At 51.9% G+C, this 16,265-nt stretch overlaps 1 protein-coding gene and 1 long non-coding RNA gene across 11 annotated transcripts in view; one reads left to right on the top strand and one right to left on the bottom strand.

Moving 5' to 3' along the window:
* The window catches only part of SCUBE3 (signal peptide, CUB domain and EGF like domain containing 3), a 39,376-nt gene that overhangs the window by 6,674 nt on the left and 16,437 nt on the right, over positions 1-16,265 (bottom strand). For 4 of the 9 annotated variants that reach the window (XM_055390237.2, XM_055390235.2, XM_055390236.2 and 1 more), the window contains 19 exons: positions 14,553-14,687; positions 13,437-13,562; positions 13,112-13,228; positions 10,925-10,972; positions 8,399-8,515; positions 6,523-6,645; positions 5,907-6,023; positions 5,129-5,254; positions 4,736-4,852; positions 4,485-4,589; positions 4,075-4,191; positions 3,615-3,773; positions 3,159-3,374; positions 2,638-2,799; positions 2,263-2,430; positions 1,582-1,743; positions 968-1,165; positions 297-449; positions 108-187 (listed from right to left, as the gene is read on the bottom strand). In XM_055390237.2, coding sequence (XP_055246212.1) covers positions 108-187; positions 297-449; positions 968-1,165; positions 1,582-1,743; positions 2,263-2,430; positions 2,638-2,799; positions 3,159-3,374; positions 3,615-3,773; positions 4,075-4,191; positions 4,485-4,589; positions 4,736-4,852; positions 5,129-5,254; positions 5,907-6,023; positions 6,523-6,645; positions 8,399-8,515; positions 10,925-10,972; positions 13,112-13,228; positions 13,437-13,562; positions 14,553-14,687 — 2,546 coding nt within the window. The remainder of the gene's footprint in view (positions 1-107; positions 188-296; positions 450-967; positions 1,166-1,581; positions 1,744-2,262; positions 2,431-2,637; positions 2,800-3,158; positions 3,375-3,614; positions 3,774-4,074; positions 4,192-4,484; positions 4,590-4,735; positions 4,853-5,128; positions 5,255-5,906; positions 6,024-6,522; positions 6,646-8,398; positions 8,516-10,924; positions 10,973-13,111; positions 13,229-13,436; positions 13,563-14,552; positions 14,688-16,265) is intronic. The other 5 variants (XM_063707554.1, XM_063707555.1, XM_063707553.1 and 2 more) reach the window with 4 other exon arrangements.
* LOC109027321 (uncharacterized) overlaps positions 1-16,265 on the top strand; it is a 39,312-nt gene that overhangs the window by 13,093 nt on the left and 9,954 nt on the right. The window contains exons 2-3 of one of the 2 annotated variants that reach the window (XR_008680610.2): positions 1,963-2,045; positions 14,932-15,027. This is a non-coding gene — a long non-coding RNA (uncharacterized lncRNA). The remainder of the gene's footprint in view (positions 1-1,962; positions 2,046-14,931; positions 15,028-16,265) is intronic. The other variant, XR_010134252.1, reaches the window with a different exon arrangement.

Here is a 16,265-nt window from a genome sequence, read left to right as displayed (position 1 = left end):
ATTGTGTCTATCAAGTGAGAATATTCATGTAAGCACTTAGCCTATTGCCTATATATTGTTACATACTTATTAAATGTTAGCTATCATTATTGTTAATATTCATTCACCTTTAAAATCTCCTGGTGGTTTTCAGAGGCATAGAGCCGGCCATCTCGCACAATGTCTTCTACCAGCTGCTCATAGTCCTCTGCAAAGTCAACCAAGGTGAGGGGCTCAGGGGCAGGAGCTCTTCCTGCTCTCCTGGTTCCCTCTCAAAACTGACATACCTCCCCTTCTCACCCACCTCCTTGGCTTACCATCATAGGTAACATAGGGAATCTGGAAGCCACGGGCGCTGTTGGCCTCGCTTGTCTTGAAGTTGATCCAGAGCTTCCTGGAACGGGCAGTGAAGGCAATGGGACGCTCGTAGGTCTGGCAGGTCTCATAAGTGGTAATGGAGGATGGGGATGCTGGGAAGGCAAGCAGCAGGTCAGTAGAGCAGCAGGGCAGGCTACCCAAGCCCTCCTAGAACGTGGGCTGTACAGCTGGTGGTGGGGGTATGGGGCAAGAGAATCATTCTGACAAAGGCTCCCCCTTCACATACACACACCCTACCCCACACCCTCTCCCATTGCCCACTGGGCTCATTCCACAATTCCTCCTTGATACCTGGGCACTCACATAGTGTAATAAATATGACATTTAAATGAATGGAATGGCAAAAATGCTAGGATAGGAAAGTGATACATGTAACGCCATTGGAGTTCTAGCCCCACTGCTAGCTTTCTTAACTCTGTTTTCTACCAAACATGTGTCATTGCTGTTTTCCTTTGTTAGCTTCTCTCTTCCTAAAGGCCTCTCACTATTTCACCCTCATAGATCCCTAACTTCACTGCCCCATTTCTTCCTGTATCAGTCTCTCTCTTTGTTCTCTGCCTTAACCAGATTTGGACTGCCCTTCCCTGGCCCAGCTCTGCAAGCCACCCACAGTTCTTTCTCATGACGAGGACGTCCCCACACTCATCCTCAGATGGCAGGAAGATCTCTGGTACCACGATAAGGATCTTGCGCTTGGGTGGGGGGTTGATGTTCCAGATGCACTCCACACCGGCTGGGTAGTTGCCCGGGTAGTTGGGGGACTCAATATAGCCAGTGAACTCACCCAGCTCCCCACCACACTGACGATCTGCAGCCAAACCCCAGTGGATAAAACAAGACAGAGAAGGGAAGTCAGTGGGGAAGTGTGCTGGGGGAATTGAAGAGTTCTGAAGTAGAGGTCAGACATTTATGGGAAGTCTGCGTCCTAGTTCATCATTATTTTCCAAGCTCTGAGTCCATCTTCCTTCCTGCCCTTTTAGTACCTTCTCTTCTCACTTCACCTGTCTCTGCTTCCTCATTAACTGTCTCCAGGGAGAGGGTGTTACAGGGTCCAGCCTAGCAACTGGCCTTGAGATTGAGTGAGTTGGGGAGAGGTGGAAGGTGGAGTTTTCCTGCTCCTCCACCCCCCAGCCCTGCTCCCTGTTGGTTTCACACCCCTCCTTTAGATGTCCACTGCTCCCAGGCCTCTCTCCTCCCTTTTGCACAGCCTGGCTTGCCACGTACTCTTGCATTGGGCCACACTGGTAGAGCCATCAAAGTCTGTGCTTGTGTTTCCTGGACAGCGGCTGCAGAAGTTCTGACGGAAGTCGGGCTGATAGGAGCCCATGGCACAGCGAATACAGCGATGGATGCTGGTGTTGTAGTAGTGCCCTGGGGAGCACTGGACTGTAGGCAAGGGAGAAGGGCAGGAATCAAGATGGTAGGCAGGTGGGAGTTACAGGGCATGGGATGGACAGGATACATTCATCTTGGAGAATCAGGAGATCAGATACATCAAAGTTCTTTTCTAGGGTCTCAATCTTTCCCAGTCATGCCAGAATTTAAGCCCACGGAAAAACAGAGTTTACAGAGTGGTTGGCTACAGTGCCAATCCTTTTCTTTCAGACGCTGAGCACAGTGCCAAACCTATATAGAAACTCATTTGGGATATGGAGGAGAATATGCCACCAGTTCTCCAAAGTGGAGGGGTAAGTGGGACTGTTAATTATTTCTCAGTTCCCAAGCTTGGGACTAGTGGAGGGGCAGGGTGGGTCCTGGAAGCAGGATGGTATGGTTGGTCAAGTAGCTGGGCCCATTACTGGTTTGGAGAAAATGGTGGGTCAGTGTCCCCTCTGGGAAATTGGAGAGTTTTTTGGGAGTAGTTGGGGTTGGGGCATCCCCCAGGGAGGTGAGTAGCTTACTCACCTTTGGTGTCACAGTCTTGGAAGGAAATGGCCCCTTCATGCTTGGTGGTGAGGCCCCCACCACAAGGGAAGCATAGGGTCCGTCCTGCTTCAGGTTGATAGGTGCCACGTGGGCATGGCTGACAGGGCTTGAACCCATCTACAGAGTGTTGGCCAGGTGGGCACTGACCTGCAATGAATCAAGGGCCCAACTCTGATGGGGATGGTCCTGAGTCATCCCCATGGGGTCACCTGATCTCAGGGGACAAAGGTATACAAACAGGATGTTGACTAAGAGAGTGGCCTGGAGCCTGGGCCTGCCCTTTGGGAAATCCCATGCCCATGGGCATCCCAGTGCCCACCCTACCCCACTCTGTATTGTTTGTTCCCCTGGCACCTGCACACGTGGTGACGTTGGTGGCTCCAAGAGGCCCGTGGGCATCACTCCCAGGGCAAAGGTCGCAGGAGAGCTGCCCTTCTCTCTCCTGGAAGGTGCCCGCTGGGCATGGCACACACTGCTCCGTCTGGCCGTGGTAATACGTTCCCTGCGGGCAGCTGACTGAGGGAGAGTCGGCCGCGCTAGCCACCCACCCCCGCATTTCCCACCACCCAGGCCTGGGACTCCCCTTCCCACTCCCCCCCCCACAACCCCCGATTCAGGGAGAATCTCTGTCAGGGAACAAACACAATCCTACTTGGGGGGATAGGAGGGTCAAAGCCGTGTGCAGGAGGATTGCTGGCCCCACCTGGCATCCTTCTAGATTTCAGCCTGGAACCAAGGAAGGGAGGACAGCGGGCAGGAGCATCCTGGCTGCCTCATAATTTGAGAAATGCATCTGAGGCCACAAAGGGTCCTGCTCTGAGTCAGGCCCAAACTGGGTCTTTCCTACATCCCTGCTCCCCAGTAAGCTCCCTTACCACACTTGGTCCCAGCACGGTGCTGCCCGGGCCTACAGGACTCCATCGGCTCTGCTCGCTCCCCGGCTACCAGGCCCGGCTTGTGGGCCAGCTCATAATCAAGGCCTGCCAGGCGCAGCAGGAAGCGGTCCTGGTTGATGGACTTTCTGAGCATCTTCAGAGATCCTTTCAGCCGCCGTTCCATTCGCTGTCGGAGGCAGGGTAGCCCACAGCTGGCTGGTGGTGGATGGCCATGTGTATCAGGGAGGAGAAAGAGTTGCTGTGAGCAGGAGGGCAGGGGAGCAAAGCTGGGAGCTAGGAGGGGCATGGTAAGAGGGACTAGCTTTTAGGCTTGGCACCAGGCAGGGTCTGCCCCTAGTACAGGCTCCATCCCTTCCTTTTGCTGCTGAGACCTGTGGTTTCCCCACCTCTGCCCTCCCCTTCCAGTCCTCTTCCCAACAGTGCCCCCAGTCCCACCTGTGGTTTCTTCGGCTCTGACCTCTGCCTCCAGTTCCAGGGTGAGCCTTGTGACCTCTTTGCCTGGAGGGGTCCGGGCCCGTCGGCCCTTGCCCTTCCGAGAGGAGTCACACTTAAGGTGGATGAAGGTGACCTGGCATTCAGAGCAGGGGGCACCACCTGGGAGAGAGGCCTTGTCAACCCCAGGGACATCCCCTGGAAAGTTCTCACTCCCAGCCCAGACAGACCTCCCCAGATCTCTAACTGTAACTATCTCTCAATCCTGTTTTAGTCTAGGGTCCTAATTAGTTGGTGGAGGGGAATATTCTGGGACTTCCTTGGGTGCTATGCCTACAGCTGCTTTTTCCTCTGCTCTGCCTAGAGTTCAGGGTTCTGGTGGGTTTTTGGAAGCAGAGGAGCTGAGGGGTAAGGAGGATTTAGTGGCCAGACAGCCAACTGGAATGGGGTCCCCAGTCCAAACCTGGCCCTGTGATTCTGCCAGCCTCCTCTGTTTTGCCTTTGTTTCGCAGGTGCAAACGGCATTTGGCATCCTTGATCTTGAAGGAGGCCCGTTGTTTAATGGACAGCACTGCAGCCTCTAGAGGGATGGTAGAAACTCAGCACAGTATGGGATGCCCATGGAGGTCAGGGGTGCCGTAGGGGTTGTTGAGAAGCTGGGCAATAAGCCAGGGGCTTGGCTGGGGGAGTGAGATTATGAAAGTCAAGGGGATCAGATGTTAGGGCAGAGGGAGTGAGGGAGCAGGGTTGGAGAATTACAGGGCAAAAAAGAGGATCCAGGAGAAAGGAAGGCCAGGGGATTGATGAAGAACAAAAATAAGGGATTAATGTAAGAGAGTAGGGTGGGAACAGGGCTTCTGGGCTGGTGCTTACCATGGCAGTGGTTGGAGTTGGTGCTGTTCCCATTGTGGCCAGCTCGGGCTGGAGCAGCCCTGGGGCTGGGGGTCCCACAGCTCACCGTGAAGCCATTCTCAGACTCTGAGAAAAGGAGCCTGTCACAGTTCTGACCTGCCTTCCCAACCCCTGCTGGCTGGAGGAATCCAGGGGGAATGAAGGAGCTGCCTGAATGGCCAGTCCTTCCTCTTTTCTCCTCCAAAGCTCTCCAGCACCCTCCTCCCATGTACCTGGCAAAAATCGGGCCCTGGAGGGACAGGTCAGGGCACAGGTGTCCTTCTTGCCAGACCGGTTGCAGCTGAGCATGGCTTTCGAGGCCCCAGGACTGCCCTGACACTTCAGTGGCTCTAGGAAGGGGAGAGAGGCCTGAGCAAATGAATGCATTCCTTTCCCTCAGTTGGGTAATTTGGAGGAATCAGCTACTTGCATAACTATTGTTGTACCCATGGAGACTGATGATGGGATTGTTTACTACAAATTTCATGTCTTTAACTCAAAATGGCTACATTCTCCACCCTTTCCACCTCACACCTTTCCCCAATGTGATACTCTATGCTTTCCAGAACCCCAACTGCTCCCTGAAATGGCAGTGTCATCTTTGGCCAGCAGAGGGCACTGCCCACCTGTGCAATCTTTGCCATTCCAGTGCAGCCGACCATGGCCTGCTGGGCAGGTACACTGGTAGCTGCCAGGAGTGTTGATGCAGCCAAAGCGGCAACCTCCCCGGTTGATGCTGCATTCATCCACATCTGGGGGAAGGAGTAGGGAGACAGAAAAACAACGATGGAGTTGGAGGAAGAGCCAGAGAGTAGGCAGTGAGTGAGGGCCTTTGGTTAGAGTTTCAGGTACCCTGCATTACGCAAGATGAATAAGTTCGAGAGATCTACTGTACAACAATGTGCCTATAGGTAACATAGGCATAAATACTGTAGTGTACACCTAAAAACTTAAGAGGGTAGATCTCATGTTAAATATTCTTACAATTTAAAAAAAAAGGCATTCTAGGCACTGTAAGATGACTACTGGCCTGAGAAGAGCTCAAACCTCCTCCAATTATCTCTGTCCCCAAAGGAATGATCGAGAAGGGGCCAAGCCAACAAGCTTTTTAAAGCCTTCCACTCCTCCCAACCAGTGAGACTGTCATTTGGGAGCTGAGAGTGGGAGTTCAGGGACAGTTATAGGAATGGGAGATAGGAATTTTGGAGGCAGGATGCTGTTTCCGCAGTCTCCCAGTTCTTCAAAAGCTGTCTTAATTCCTCCTATTTTGTCACAGTGGATGCAGACATGGTGCATGCATCCAGGGATTGCCCATAGCCACAAGCCAACACAGGGACCTGTTCAATTGGAGGGTGAAGAGGTGAGGGGGCCAGGGTGGCTGGGGGTGCAAGCTTACTAGCTTACCCCCACAGTGGGTGATACCATACAACAGGTAGCCACGATGGCAGAGACACTGGAAGCTTCCTGGTGTGTTGACACATATGTGGTCACAGGTTCGATCAAAGGAACACTCGTCTATATCTGGAAGAGCAAAGATTCAAGCCACTGAATCTGTCTTGGAGCACTTGACCCTTGCTCAGGTGAAGGACCCAAGTGAGGGGCCTTGGCTTTCCCCCTTGAACTGAAGAGTTCCTATTCATGTCCTAGCTCTAGGACCAGTGATTTAACAATGCCATTCCATCTTCTCTGCCCCCTCTATTTGGAGTCCTTGGAATTAGGAACTGCAAGATCTGGTGCCTTTAGGTCAGGGCCCACCATGTGTGGTTAGGTACGTCCTACTCTGCCAAGGATATGAATTGGGGTGAAATCCATCCCTCAGTCCTTGCCAAGCTGAGTGCTTTGATATGGAGCTAGTCCGCTGAGGGGAAAGAGTACCATTTGCTAATTTGCAGGATGACACTGCCTATAGAGACTCTGCGTAATATCTATTGAGTTTCTAAGACTTTAGCCCTCTGGCCTCCTTGAAGCTCTCCCACAAGAACCTCTCCTAAGGCTTTCACCTTTGGCTGAGTCTGCTCACCCTGGCAGTTCCTCTCATTGATGAGAAGCTTATAGCCTTTCTTGCAGCTGCATTCGAAGCTGCCCACTGTGTTGCGGCAAATATGGTCACAGCCCCCGTTGTTTAAGCGGCACTCATCTATATCTGAAGAAGGAGGACAAAACAGGATAAAAGATACTATCAAAGGCTGAGAACAAACAAGGAGAAAGATCCCTCCCTCACTGACAGAGACATGCAAAAATCAAGGAGTCCTGGGCCTGCCTGTTCTTGATCTCTCTCTCTGTCTCTTTCTCTTTCTCTTTCCTGTCTCTCTCTCTCTCTTTCCTGTCTCTGTTTCCTCCCTGTTCAGGGGATCTGTGGCCATTAGTAACACCCTCTCTTCTGGGATTGAGTGTTCTTATAAGGGGACAAATTGGAACCAAAACTAGGAACAGGCCCTCAGGGAATTACCTAGAGGAGGGGCAGGTGGGCATTTGACCTAACAGGCTAGCCCTTAGTCTCCAGCTGATGGCCATTCCCTGAAAGGCTGGTGGGTAGGGTTATCTCTTTCCTGTCCCTCAGGACGGGGGGGTTGGGGGGGTGCGGGGCAAGGAGAGGTGGAGGGTCTAAAGGGACTCACTGAAAACGGGCAGCCCTTTAGGGAGGAGGAGGAGCTGGGAAAGAGGCCAGGCAGGGAGGACCTCCAGGAGAGCCAGTGAGGCTGGGTAGCTGATGGGGGAGGGCTGGGGGCCAGGCAGGGGGCTGGACTGGGAGAGATCTGGAGAGACTCAGGCCTGAGGCAGCTTTCAGCACTAGTAAGGGAAAGGGGGGCTGGTGAATGGCTTCCTTCCTGAGGTCAAGTTCCCCAAGCTGGTGGCAGACAGGACCCAGGCTACTCACCCCTGGTTGGGGGAAGGGGCAGGGAGGGCAGCCTTTCACTTCACTCTTAGCATACCTGTCAACAGTTCTTCCCAGCAGGAAACCTCTCAACTCTGGCTGGCTGACCTGCTGCCCTAGCCTCCCCCCCTCCTCTCGCAGCTGTTGGGCCAAAAGACACAAAGAATGAGCCCAGTCCTCCTCGTCCCCACTCCTTGTGACCAGGGGATATGGACCTAATGAATCATCATTTTCAGTATGGCTACCCTTCCTTTTTCCTCCACCCTTTCCCCCCATGCTCCCTCAGACCTGGCTAATTAAAAGGAAGGGAAACAGAATGCATAATGTGGGTAACTATACTGTAATAACAGTTAACACAAAGTGTCTCCATTTGCCAAGCACTGTTCTAAGTACTTTTTATATAATCACTCTTTTAATCACAACACAGTATGAGGCGAGCACTATGGAAAACTGTGGCACAGAGACATTAAGTGACTTGTCCAGGATCACAGAGCTAGTAGGAGACAGGGCTGGGATCTGAATCCAAGTGGCCAGGCTCCAGCTTCAGTCCTCCTAACTAGTATCCTACTCTCCCTTTGACCAGTACAGCCTTTCGAGGGGTAGACATCATTTCCCCAGAGCCCACTGGGAAGGTCTGAGGAATGTGGGGTAAGAAGGTTATGGAACACACCTGTGACCTCATGCACACACACAGTCAGGGCTCAAATATCCTTCCAGACCCAGGAGCAAATGTGAATCGCATGTCCATTAACTAAGAGGGTTAGGGACCCATGGGGGATAGGAATGAGAGTAGGGAAACAAGGTGGGGTAGGGGAAGGGGGCACTAAGGAACTGGCTGGCCTTCTCTGTCCCTTGAACTGAGATGGAACAGGCAGATAGGAGACAACCCTTAGCTGTGTCCTGGGTTCTTCATAAGAAGGAGGTTGAGGAGATGTTATCCCCTAATAGGCACCCTATCTCTGGTCCCAACCTCAGCCCCTTACCAAAGGTCACTCTGCTTCTGTCCTCTCAAAGTCCTTACCTTTGCACGTCTTCCTGTCTGGCTGCAGCATGAAGCCCACAGGGCAGGTGCAGTGGACACCAGTCGCTGCATCATGGCACTTACTGTCACAGCCCCCGTTGTTGACAGCACAGGTCTCTGTTTAGGAGGGAGGTGGGGGATGGTAACGAGGTTACAAGCCTGGAGGAGTCCCAAACTCTGAGGGTAGTGGAGACCACAGAGGCCCGAGGGAAGGCCTCAGCTGCCTCTCTGTGCTTTAGAAGGAGCATTAAGCCGAGGGAGGCTCCCAGCCCCTTTCCTCCCATCACTCCCATCCCCCATCCCCTCACAAGTACAGCCAAGCAGTCCACTTCCCTGCCCCCTACTTGATTGAAACAAGGTGGACAGCAGTGAGGCAGGTACAAGCCAGAGCTGTCAGGCAGGAATGTGCCGAGGGGGTGGAGGAGGTGGGGCGGGGGGTAGTAGGGAGGGATGGGAGCTAAGTGAGGGTGGTTCTGGCTGCCAGGGAACCAGAAGGGACAGATAGGAGTTTCTTCCTCTTTCCACTATGTCTTTGGTGGGTGGGGATTGTGGTGGGACAATCTTATTGTAAGTGGATTGGAAAGAATTAGCCTGGCCATTCCTCAGGCAACTGAAGGATACCCATCAATTTATCTTCCCCTTCCCCGCTGCCTAGCTGTCTTAAGAAAGATCCCACTTCCAGGACCGACTGACTGCTTATCCTCAGAGGAGGTAGCACATACTGGGTTAATCTACCTTCAACTCCTCCCAAACCCTCCTTTTAGTTCTAGATGGAGATAAGCTGGCTGTTTTGTTGTTTTACTCTGCTAATGGGGAGATGTTGTATAGGAGAGGGGAGAAGCAAAAGAAAGAGAAGAATCCAGAGGAGAAGGAAGGGTGTAAAAAGGTTAGTGAAAGAGTTAGAGGAACCTCAGAGCTAGATAAGACCTAAATCCTTATTTTGGCTAAGTCTCTTATGCTGCTCCCTCTTAACTGGTAAGTTTTCCCTTTCACTAAAAGGTCAGAGTAGGAGGAGTGTCGATGGGTCACTCTCCCTATTTTCTGAATTCACAGCAGGAGAAAAACAGGTTTAAATGGTAGCTTGGGAAAGTCAGATGTGTCCAAGGAAAAGCCATTAGTTCAAACAGTGAAGGCCCCTGATACAGAGACTGTGGAGGTGGTGCATACTGTCTGTCCTCTTGGGGTGACTAGAATTCTCCCATTAGAGAGAAAGAATCCCAAGACCTCCACTAGGGAAGATAGAAGAATGGTTCTCAGAATCAAGGGAATTGAATAAGACCAGTACTGGATGTACTGTCATCTTCTTAAGTCTCTGACTCCCCACACTCAGGCCCAACTCTTGTCACCAATGAGAACAGGAAGGCCAGGGCTCCAAAAGAAGCCTAACTCTATGGGTCCCTGGCCATGCCCTGGTCCCTCAAATGCCCATGTGTGGAACAGCCCAACCTGGAGTGGGATATCCTCTGTGCCATTTCCACTTTAGTCTCTCCTGAGGCTCTCCAAGACCATGGGAGGAACCTAGTAGGGAATGTTCAGTTCAGGTTCCAAGGCTAGCCACCCCCTTAAGAGTGCTTTTAGCATAAGAAGAGGTCCACTAAGCCCAGGAGCAGGGGGAGGGGCACAGAGATCTTATGCCAAGGCCAGATGGCTTCTGAAGGATGTAGGATACGGAATAGCAGAGCTGGCACAATGTCCATCCCAGGCTGGACAGAAAGCTGGGCATAGCTGCCCACCTCTGCAGGATGGCATTCTTGAGAGCAGGGTGGGGCAGCAGGACCATATAGTCTCACCCCTTTGCTCTCTAGGTCACAATATTAAAACCACAAGTTACTCTGTGCTTATGCTGTGCCAGGCACTTGCCAGGTAGATGCTCTACATGCACTATCTCAAGCATTACAACCCTAAGGAAGGACTGTTATTTTATAGAAAAGTAAACTGAGGATCAGAGAGGAAAGTAGCTTGCCTGAGGTCATACAGTTAGAAAGTAACAGAGCCAGGATTCAAACTCAGGTCTGCCTGAACACACATGCCATGCTCTTAGCCATTACGGTGGGAGAGAATGGTGAGTGATGCTGGGACTGTGAACTAATGTGGGTAAGAACCCAAGAAAGAAGCCCCAAGGAGGGGATGGCATCTAATCCTATCGCACCCCTATCTCAGGTGGCACAGTGGGCATGACAGGGAAGATGAGGCTGGCTGGGTAGAGGGGGGTGGGGAGCAGATGGCTGGGAGTGGGGTGGGGTGTTAGAAGGTGGGTGTGGGGGGAGACAGCAGAAGAGGAAGGGCAGAAGGAGAGTGACAGGAACAAAGACGAGACCAACATGAAAGCTCCCGGGCCAGCTCTTAGGGACTCAGGTTTCTTGTCACCCAATGGGCCCAGTGCCCAGGCTGCCAGGATAGCCCTGCTGGCAAGTTGGGGCCCAGTCAGGCTGGGCCCAGTGGGCATGCAGTTAGTGGGAGCCCCAGCGGGTTAGCCCTTCCCCTAGCAAGCCAGTGAGAGCAAGCGGAGAGAGCAGACATATTTACCATTAGAAACGGCTTGAGTGGGGATGTGCTGCTCTAGCCGCCTTTCCCCTGTTTGACATTGTAAAAAAGCTGTTTAGGTGCTGGGCAGAAGCCACTGTGGCCCTCTGGCCCCAGACCCCTCCCCACCCTCTCCTCCCCACTGCCAGCCCAAACCAGTAGCCCCAAATGATGAGCCCTGGGACCCTTATGACAGCTTCACTCCTCATCCTTATCCTGTCTGGTGGTATCCCCAAAGATGCCAAGCTCCCCGCAAGTGACTGAAAAACTGAAACAGTCTCAGAAAGGGCAACCAACCATGGGCCCAGTACCACAGAGCATGCTCAAGCCTAAGCTGGGATGCACCCTCAAGTCTTACTAACCACAAAATCCCAAATCCCAAAGGGTGCCGCCCTTTCTGCTAAACTATACTGCCTTCTCAGTCTTCCCACCGAATCTGAATGTCCTGATGGCCCCAGGCAATGATGTTTCCTCTTACCAGGGATGGCCAGAAAAATTAGATATATGGCAAGGTAAAATAAGTTCTATTGGAGAAGAGGAACTAGGAAAGAATATAGCTGTAAACCCCAGAATAGCCTCATTTGGTCTTTTCTGCCTCATTTGGCCTTTTCTGCCTCATTTGGCCACAGCCCAGTGGTGGAATAGGTCTTGAGTTAGAGAAGAGCCCAAGCTCAGTAAGGGTGTTTTCAGAAGCAACCATGTCTGGAACTTTAAACAGAAATAAATCAGAGAGGGATCAGACCTTCACATCCCTGGCCCCTGACTCATGCATCTTTTCTTTGGGGACTGCAAACAATTTTTTTCGAGAGACTGGGGATGTGTGAATGTGTCCAGGAGGTGGTGGGAGGTTTGAAAAGCAAAATAATTAGACCTATGAGTAAAAAATGAAAGGAGCTGAAACACACCAGCCCAAAGAAGGCAATGAGAAGAGCCTAAAAATGTTCTGGGGTCTTTGAAGAGTTAATTCAGAGGGAAATGTGGCAGGGGAGATTTTAATTATATAGGGACTTTAGAAATAGATGTGCCAGTCTCTGGAGCAAATGCCTGAGGGAGCCCTGTAAGAGCATCATCTGTTCTCCAGTTCCTATTCCTGCAGTGAAAGGGACAGGTCTCTGGAAAGTCTAGTTCCTCAGTTAATGTCATGTCTCTGATATACATAACTTCATACACAGTGACTGGATTCACACACCCCCATCCTCAGCATGCCGCAGCCCACCAGATGGACAGTCATTCATAAACACCTATGCCCACACAGCAAGCTCATGCCCTGCCTGGCTAAAGACACAGCCTCTCTCTCAGCCAAACCTCTTCCTTTCATTTCCCACTTCTCCAAGGGGAAACCTTGTTCCATCATCCTTCTCAGCACTAACGACCTAAAGGCTAAAGGAATTAGGAATTAACTTTAAGGAATTAAACTCATCTAGGGTACCTGAAAATATGTGAGATAAGGCCTAAGAATTCAGGAAGAGGGATCCAGGTATTAAGAGGGCCTCAAATCAAGGTAAGAGATGGAAGGCTGGAGTTGGTGAGGAAGAAACAGGGTTGCTGGTGGAGCTGAGAGGGAGTACCACTGGCATCTGGAGGAGAGAGAAGGAAATGGGGGGTAAGGTGAGGTGAGTAGAAAGGGGAGTTGCAGGAGGAGAGTGAGGAGAGAAGGAATAAAGAGGAAAAAGATACCTGGAGCCAGGAAACCCCATCTGTCAGTCAGTTCAGGGATGGTTGTTCCAGGAAGGAGCACTCTGTCCCACCCTCAGTTGCAGAGTGGGGACACTGGGCTTTGATAATTCCTCTGTTATCACACTAGTCAACCAAGGGCCTCTGGTCAGGCCTAAGCAGATGCATTTCCCCAGATCTCTTCCCACTTCTCAACTACAGCCTTGGTCAATAAGCAACTCTGCTAATTATTCCCAGTTTGGCAACGCTTTGTCCTGGGATGAAGAGGGTGGTGAGGCTCCTGGAACAGGGTGGTAAAACCACTGGGTTGGGGAGGGGAAGAGGGCCGGGGAGCCCTTCAGTCTCTCTTAGAGTTGTCCCTTACTAGACCTGGCATTTTCTGGGTCTTAACTCCCTCACCAGTCCCTCTGTGCCCAGCATCTGGGCCCCATGCACTCCTCCACTTCCCTGGTTCCCAAAGGGTCCCACCCCCACCCCTATCTCAGGTGGACTGAGTTCTCCCCTGGCCTCACCCACCGATGCATGTCTTCCCGTCGGTATGGAGCACAAACTTGATATGGCAGCCGCACCGGGGACCCTGCTCTGTGTCATCGCATGTGTGCTGGCAGCCGCCATTACCATAGTTGCATGTCACTGTGCACAGAGAGGACAGGGCCCTGTCAGCTTGCTCCTCCCTGCATCCACAGTTTTCCACAATGTGGGTACTGGCCCCCTTGCCTAGTTGCCTCCCCATACTCCCTTTTCCTCCCAGCCCTGTCCTCTTGCTCCTGAAGCCCTATACCCCTCCTCTGTGTTTTCACCCCCGACCCCACTGCCCCACCTGCCATCCCAATTATCTCACATTTACAGTCCCGTTGGTTCTTGGTAAGCTCAAAGCCAGGACGGCATTCACAGGCAATACCCCCCTTGGGTGTCTCCCGGCAAATGTGGGCACAGCCGTGGTTCTTGTTCATGCAATTCATTCCTTCTAAAAGAGAAGAAAGGGGTGTGAATGCTCTGTATCCCTGGATGTCTAGAAAAGAAAAACTACAAGGGGCAACTGGGGACCTAGGGAACTGGGAGAATTCTACTGAGGTTGAATTCAACACGAGGGGACTGACTCTCCTTGTCCCAGGCCTCCTGTCTTCCCCACAGACCTGGGTGCTCATGAGCAGAGCACAGAGCTGTTCTGAACAATGTATAACTAGCTAGCTATTGATACTCATCCCAACGAATGATCACCCTTTCCTTTAAACAACCAAAAAATTGTGTATAATAGGTGTCCAGCACTGTGCTGGAGATGGGGCGGATTTAGGAAGGTCCTAGAAAAATACAAGGTGTGATCACTCCCCTCAAAGAGCTTACAGTCAAACTGGGAAGAAGATCAGTAGCAATCAGATCTACAATGAGAGTGGAGGGTAATTGGTATAGATATTTACTATGCAATTTTATTCAACAAACATTTATTAAACTCTCACTACACGCAGGGCAGTATGTTAGGTGCTGGGGATACAACAATGAGTTAGACATAGTCCCTGCCCTCAGGGATGTCACAGTCTAGTGGGAGTGGGGGGCATGAGTCATAGAAACAGCCAATATAAACCCATTATTCCTGCCTGACCCTCCCATGCCAATCCAAGGAAAAAGATATGGTGAGGCCCTCTCAGATAGGCAGCAGCTTAGAGAAGCTCAGCCATCTACAATTAGGGACAACATCCACCTCAGGTCTGGACACAGAGGATACTCCATAGTAGCCTTAATCCCATATTGATCCCAACCTCAAAGTAATTTCCCCAGATTTTGCCCTAACAGGGTGTCTGTTCCTAGATCCTTTAGGGTGTGATTGAGTTGAAGGACAAGAGAAGAAGGAGCTAGCTGAGTTGAGAATGGAGGGTGAGACTTAGGGGCTGCTGAGGGACAGCTGGGAAGAGAAGCCTGGGGAGGGCAGGGATGGGGCCATCCCAGGTCATGGGCTGACCTTCTGGCCGCTGGATACAGGTATGCTGGTTGTCGCTGAGGAAGAAGCCTTCCCGGCAGTGGCACTCATAGCTGCCCATCATGTTGACGCAGCTCTGCTGACAGCCGCCATTGCCCTCGGCACACTCGTCCACATCTGTGCAGGATAGGTAGTCAGTGGGGTCATGGGGTACAGGCAGGGTCCAGGGTGTATCCCAAGACTTCAGCACCAAAGGCAGTCTTAAGAACTACTACCCCCTAAGCCCAGCCTTAAGCCAGAAAATCCTCACACCCTTGTCAGCTAATATTCCACTAAGTGTAAAAAGGCTGCCCTGAGGGCAGAGCTGGGAAGCTAAGCAAGTGGGGGAAAAGGGGACCTTTGAACCTCAAATGTCACCTAGGTGAAGCCATGCCTCCCTTTCCCTCACCTGTGTAAACTGGGTATGAGGACAGAGGACACCAGGAAAGAAGCCAGAGAAAGAGGAACAGTGATGAAGGTAAGGATGGAGATTGGTCACATTGGTCGGATAGGTAACTGGGGGTTGCAGCTGGTTGCAATGAGCAGCCAGGGAATGTAGGAACCTGGGAAGTGGCTCTGGGTGCAGGCAGAGCTATGGCCATGGTGCTGAGGTTGGACGGGCAGGGTGGGGAAAGGCAGCTGAGCCTCAACTCCTTGTGGAGCAGGGACCATTTCTGTGGACAGGCCACGGCCCCGTCCTTCCTCCCCTCCCCCCTGTGCCTGGGCTTGCTGCCATATTCCCTAGCCTTTCTCCTATTTTGGCTTAACAAAACAAAGTCTGACAACTTGGCGGGGAGGGATCTGGGGAGAGCTGCCAGGCCACACCCTAGATGGTGGGGGTGGGGGACAGGGAGAACAGTAGGCTCTCACCCCCAAATCACCACCCCTAGGTTCTAGAGCCAAGCTCACCCTGGAGCCCCCAATTCAACACTTTGACTCCATCTCTATGCTAGCTACTGCCCTCCCAAGTCCATGGCCCTTCTCAGTTTGCCTTGGCCCAGGAGGCATCACGTAGATTGGTTGTCAAATGGAGCAGCTAGAATCTGGGCTCCTGAGGGCTTCATCTGCCCCTCTCTTCCCATCCTCTCTGCTGAGATCCTGCAACCTTCTCTTCCCCTTCTGGCCAGGGCAGAGAGGCCCAGATCCAGCTGGCTCTTGCCCAAGAGATGCACCTGTTGGAAGAGCTAAGGTGTACTTTCCTGTGCTTTGCTCCTGTCTCTACGCTGTCTTTTGCTGTTCTCTTGACTTCTCCCCATCCCTGTCTTCCTGCTCTTGCCACATTCTACATGCCATCCTTCTGTCTGCTCCCTTACTATCTAACCTTGTGGCTTTGCTACTCTAGCCAAGCTCTTTCCTCCAATTCTCAGTGGGGAAGCTAAGGCCCAGAGCATGGACAACTTTCTCAAAATTCCCCTAAGAGCCAAAGGTAGTATTGAGACTTTGAACCCTAACCCTAGGTAATCTTTGTCCCTTGACCCTCTCTATACCTAATCATTCTCTTGTCCCTCTGGTTGGTTCTCCCCAAAACACTTATAGGGAAATGAGATGTGGTGAGAATCAGGGGCCTAGAAAAGTCAAAGGCAGCCAAAGAACTCAGAAGCTTATGTGCATGTCCTGTAGGCAACTCACTGTCCTGGTCTAAGTGCCACAGCTTCCCTTCCCAAAGGAGTTTCATAAGAGGCCCTTCCCTGGAAGCTAAAATGGTAGGAGAGGTGA

This window comes from Gorilla gorilla, chromosome 5 (assembly GCF_029281585.2).
Source record: "Gorilla gorilla gorilla isolate KB3781 chromosome 5, NHGRI_mGorGor1-v2.1_pri, whole genome shotgun sequence".
Classification (NCBI taxonomy): domain Eukaryota; kingdom Metazoa; phylum Chordata; class Mammalia; order Primates; family Hominidae; genus Gorilla; species Gorilla gorilla.
This window is presented reverse-complemented; position numbering and strand designations above follow the sequence as displayed.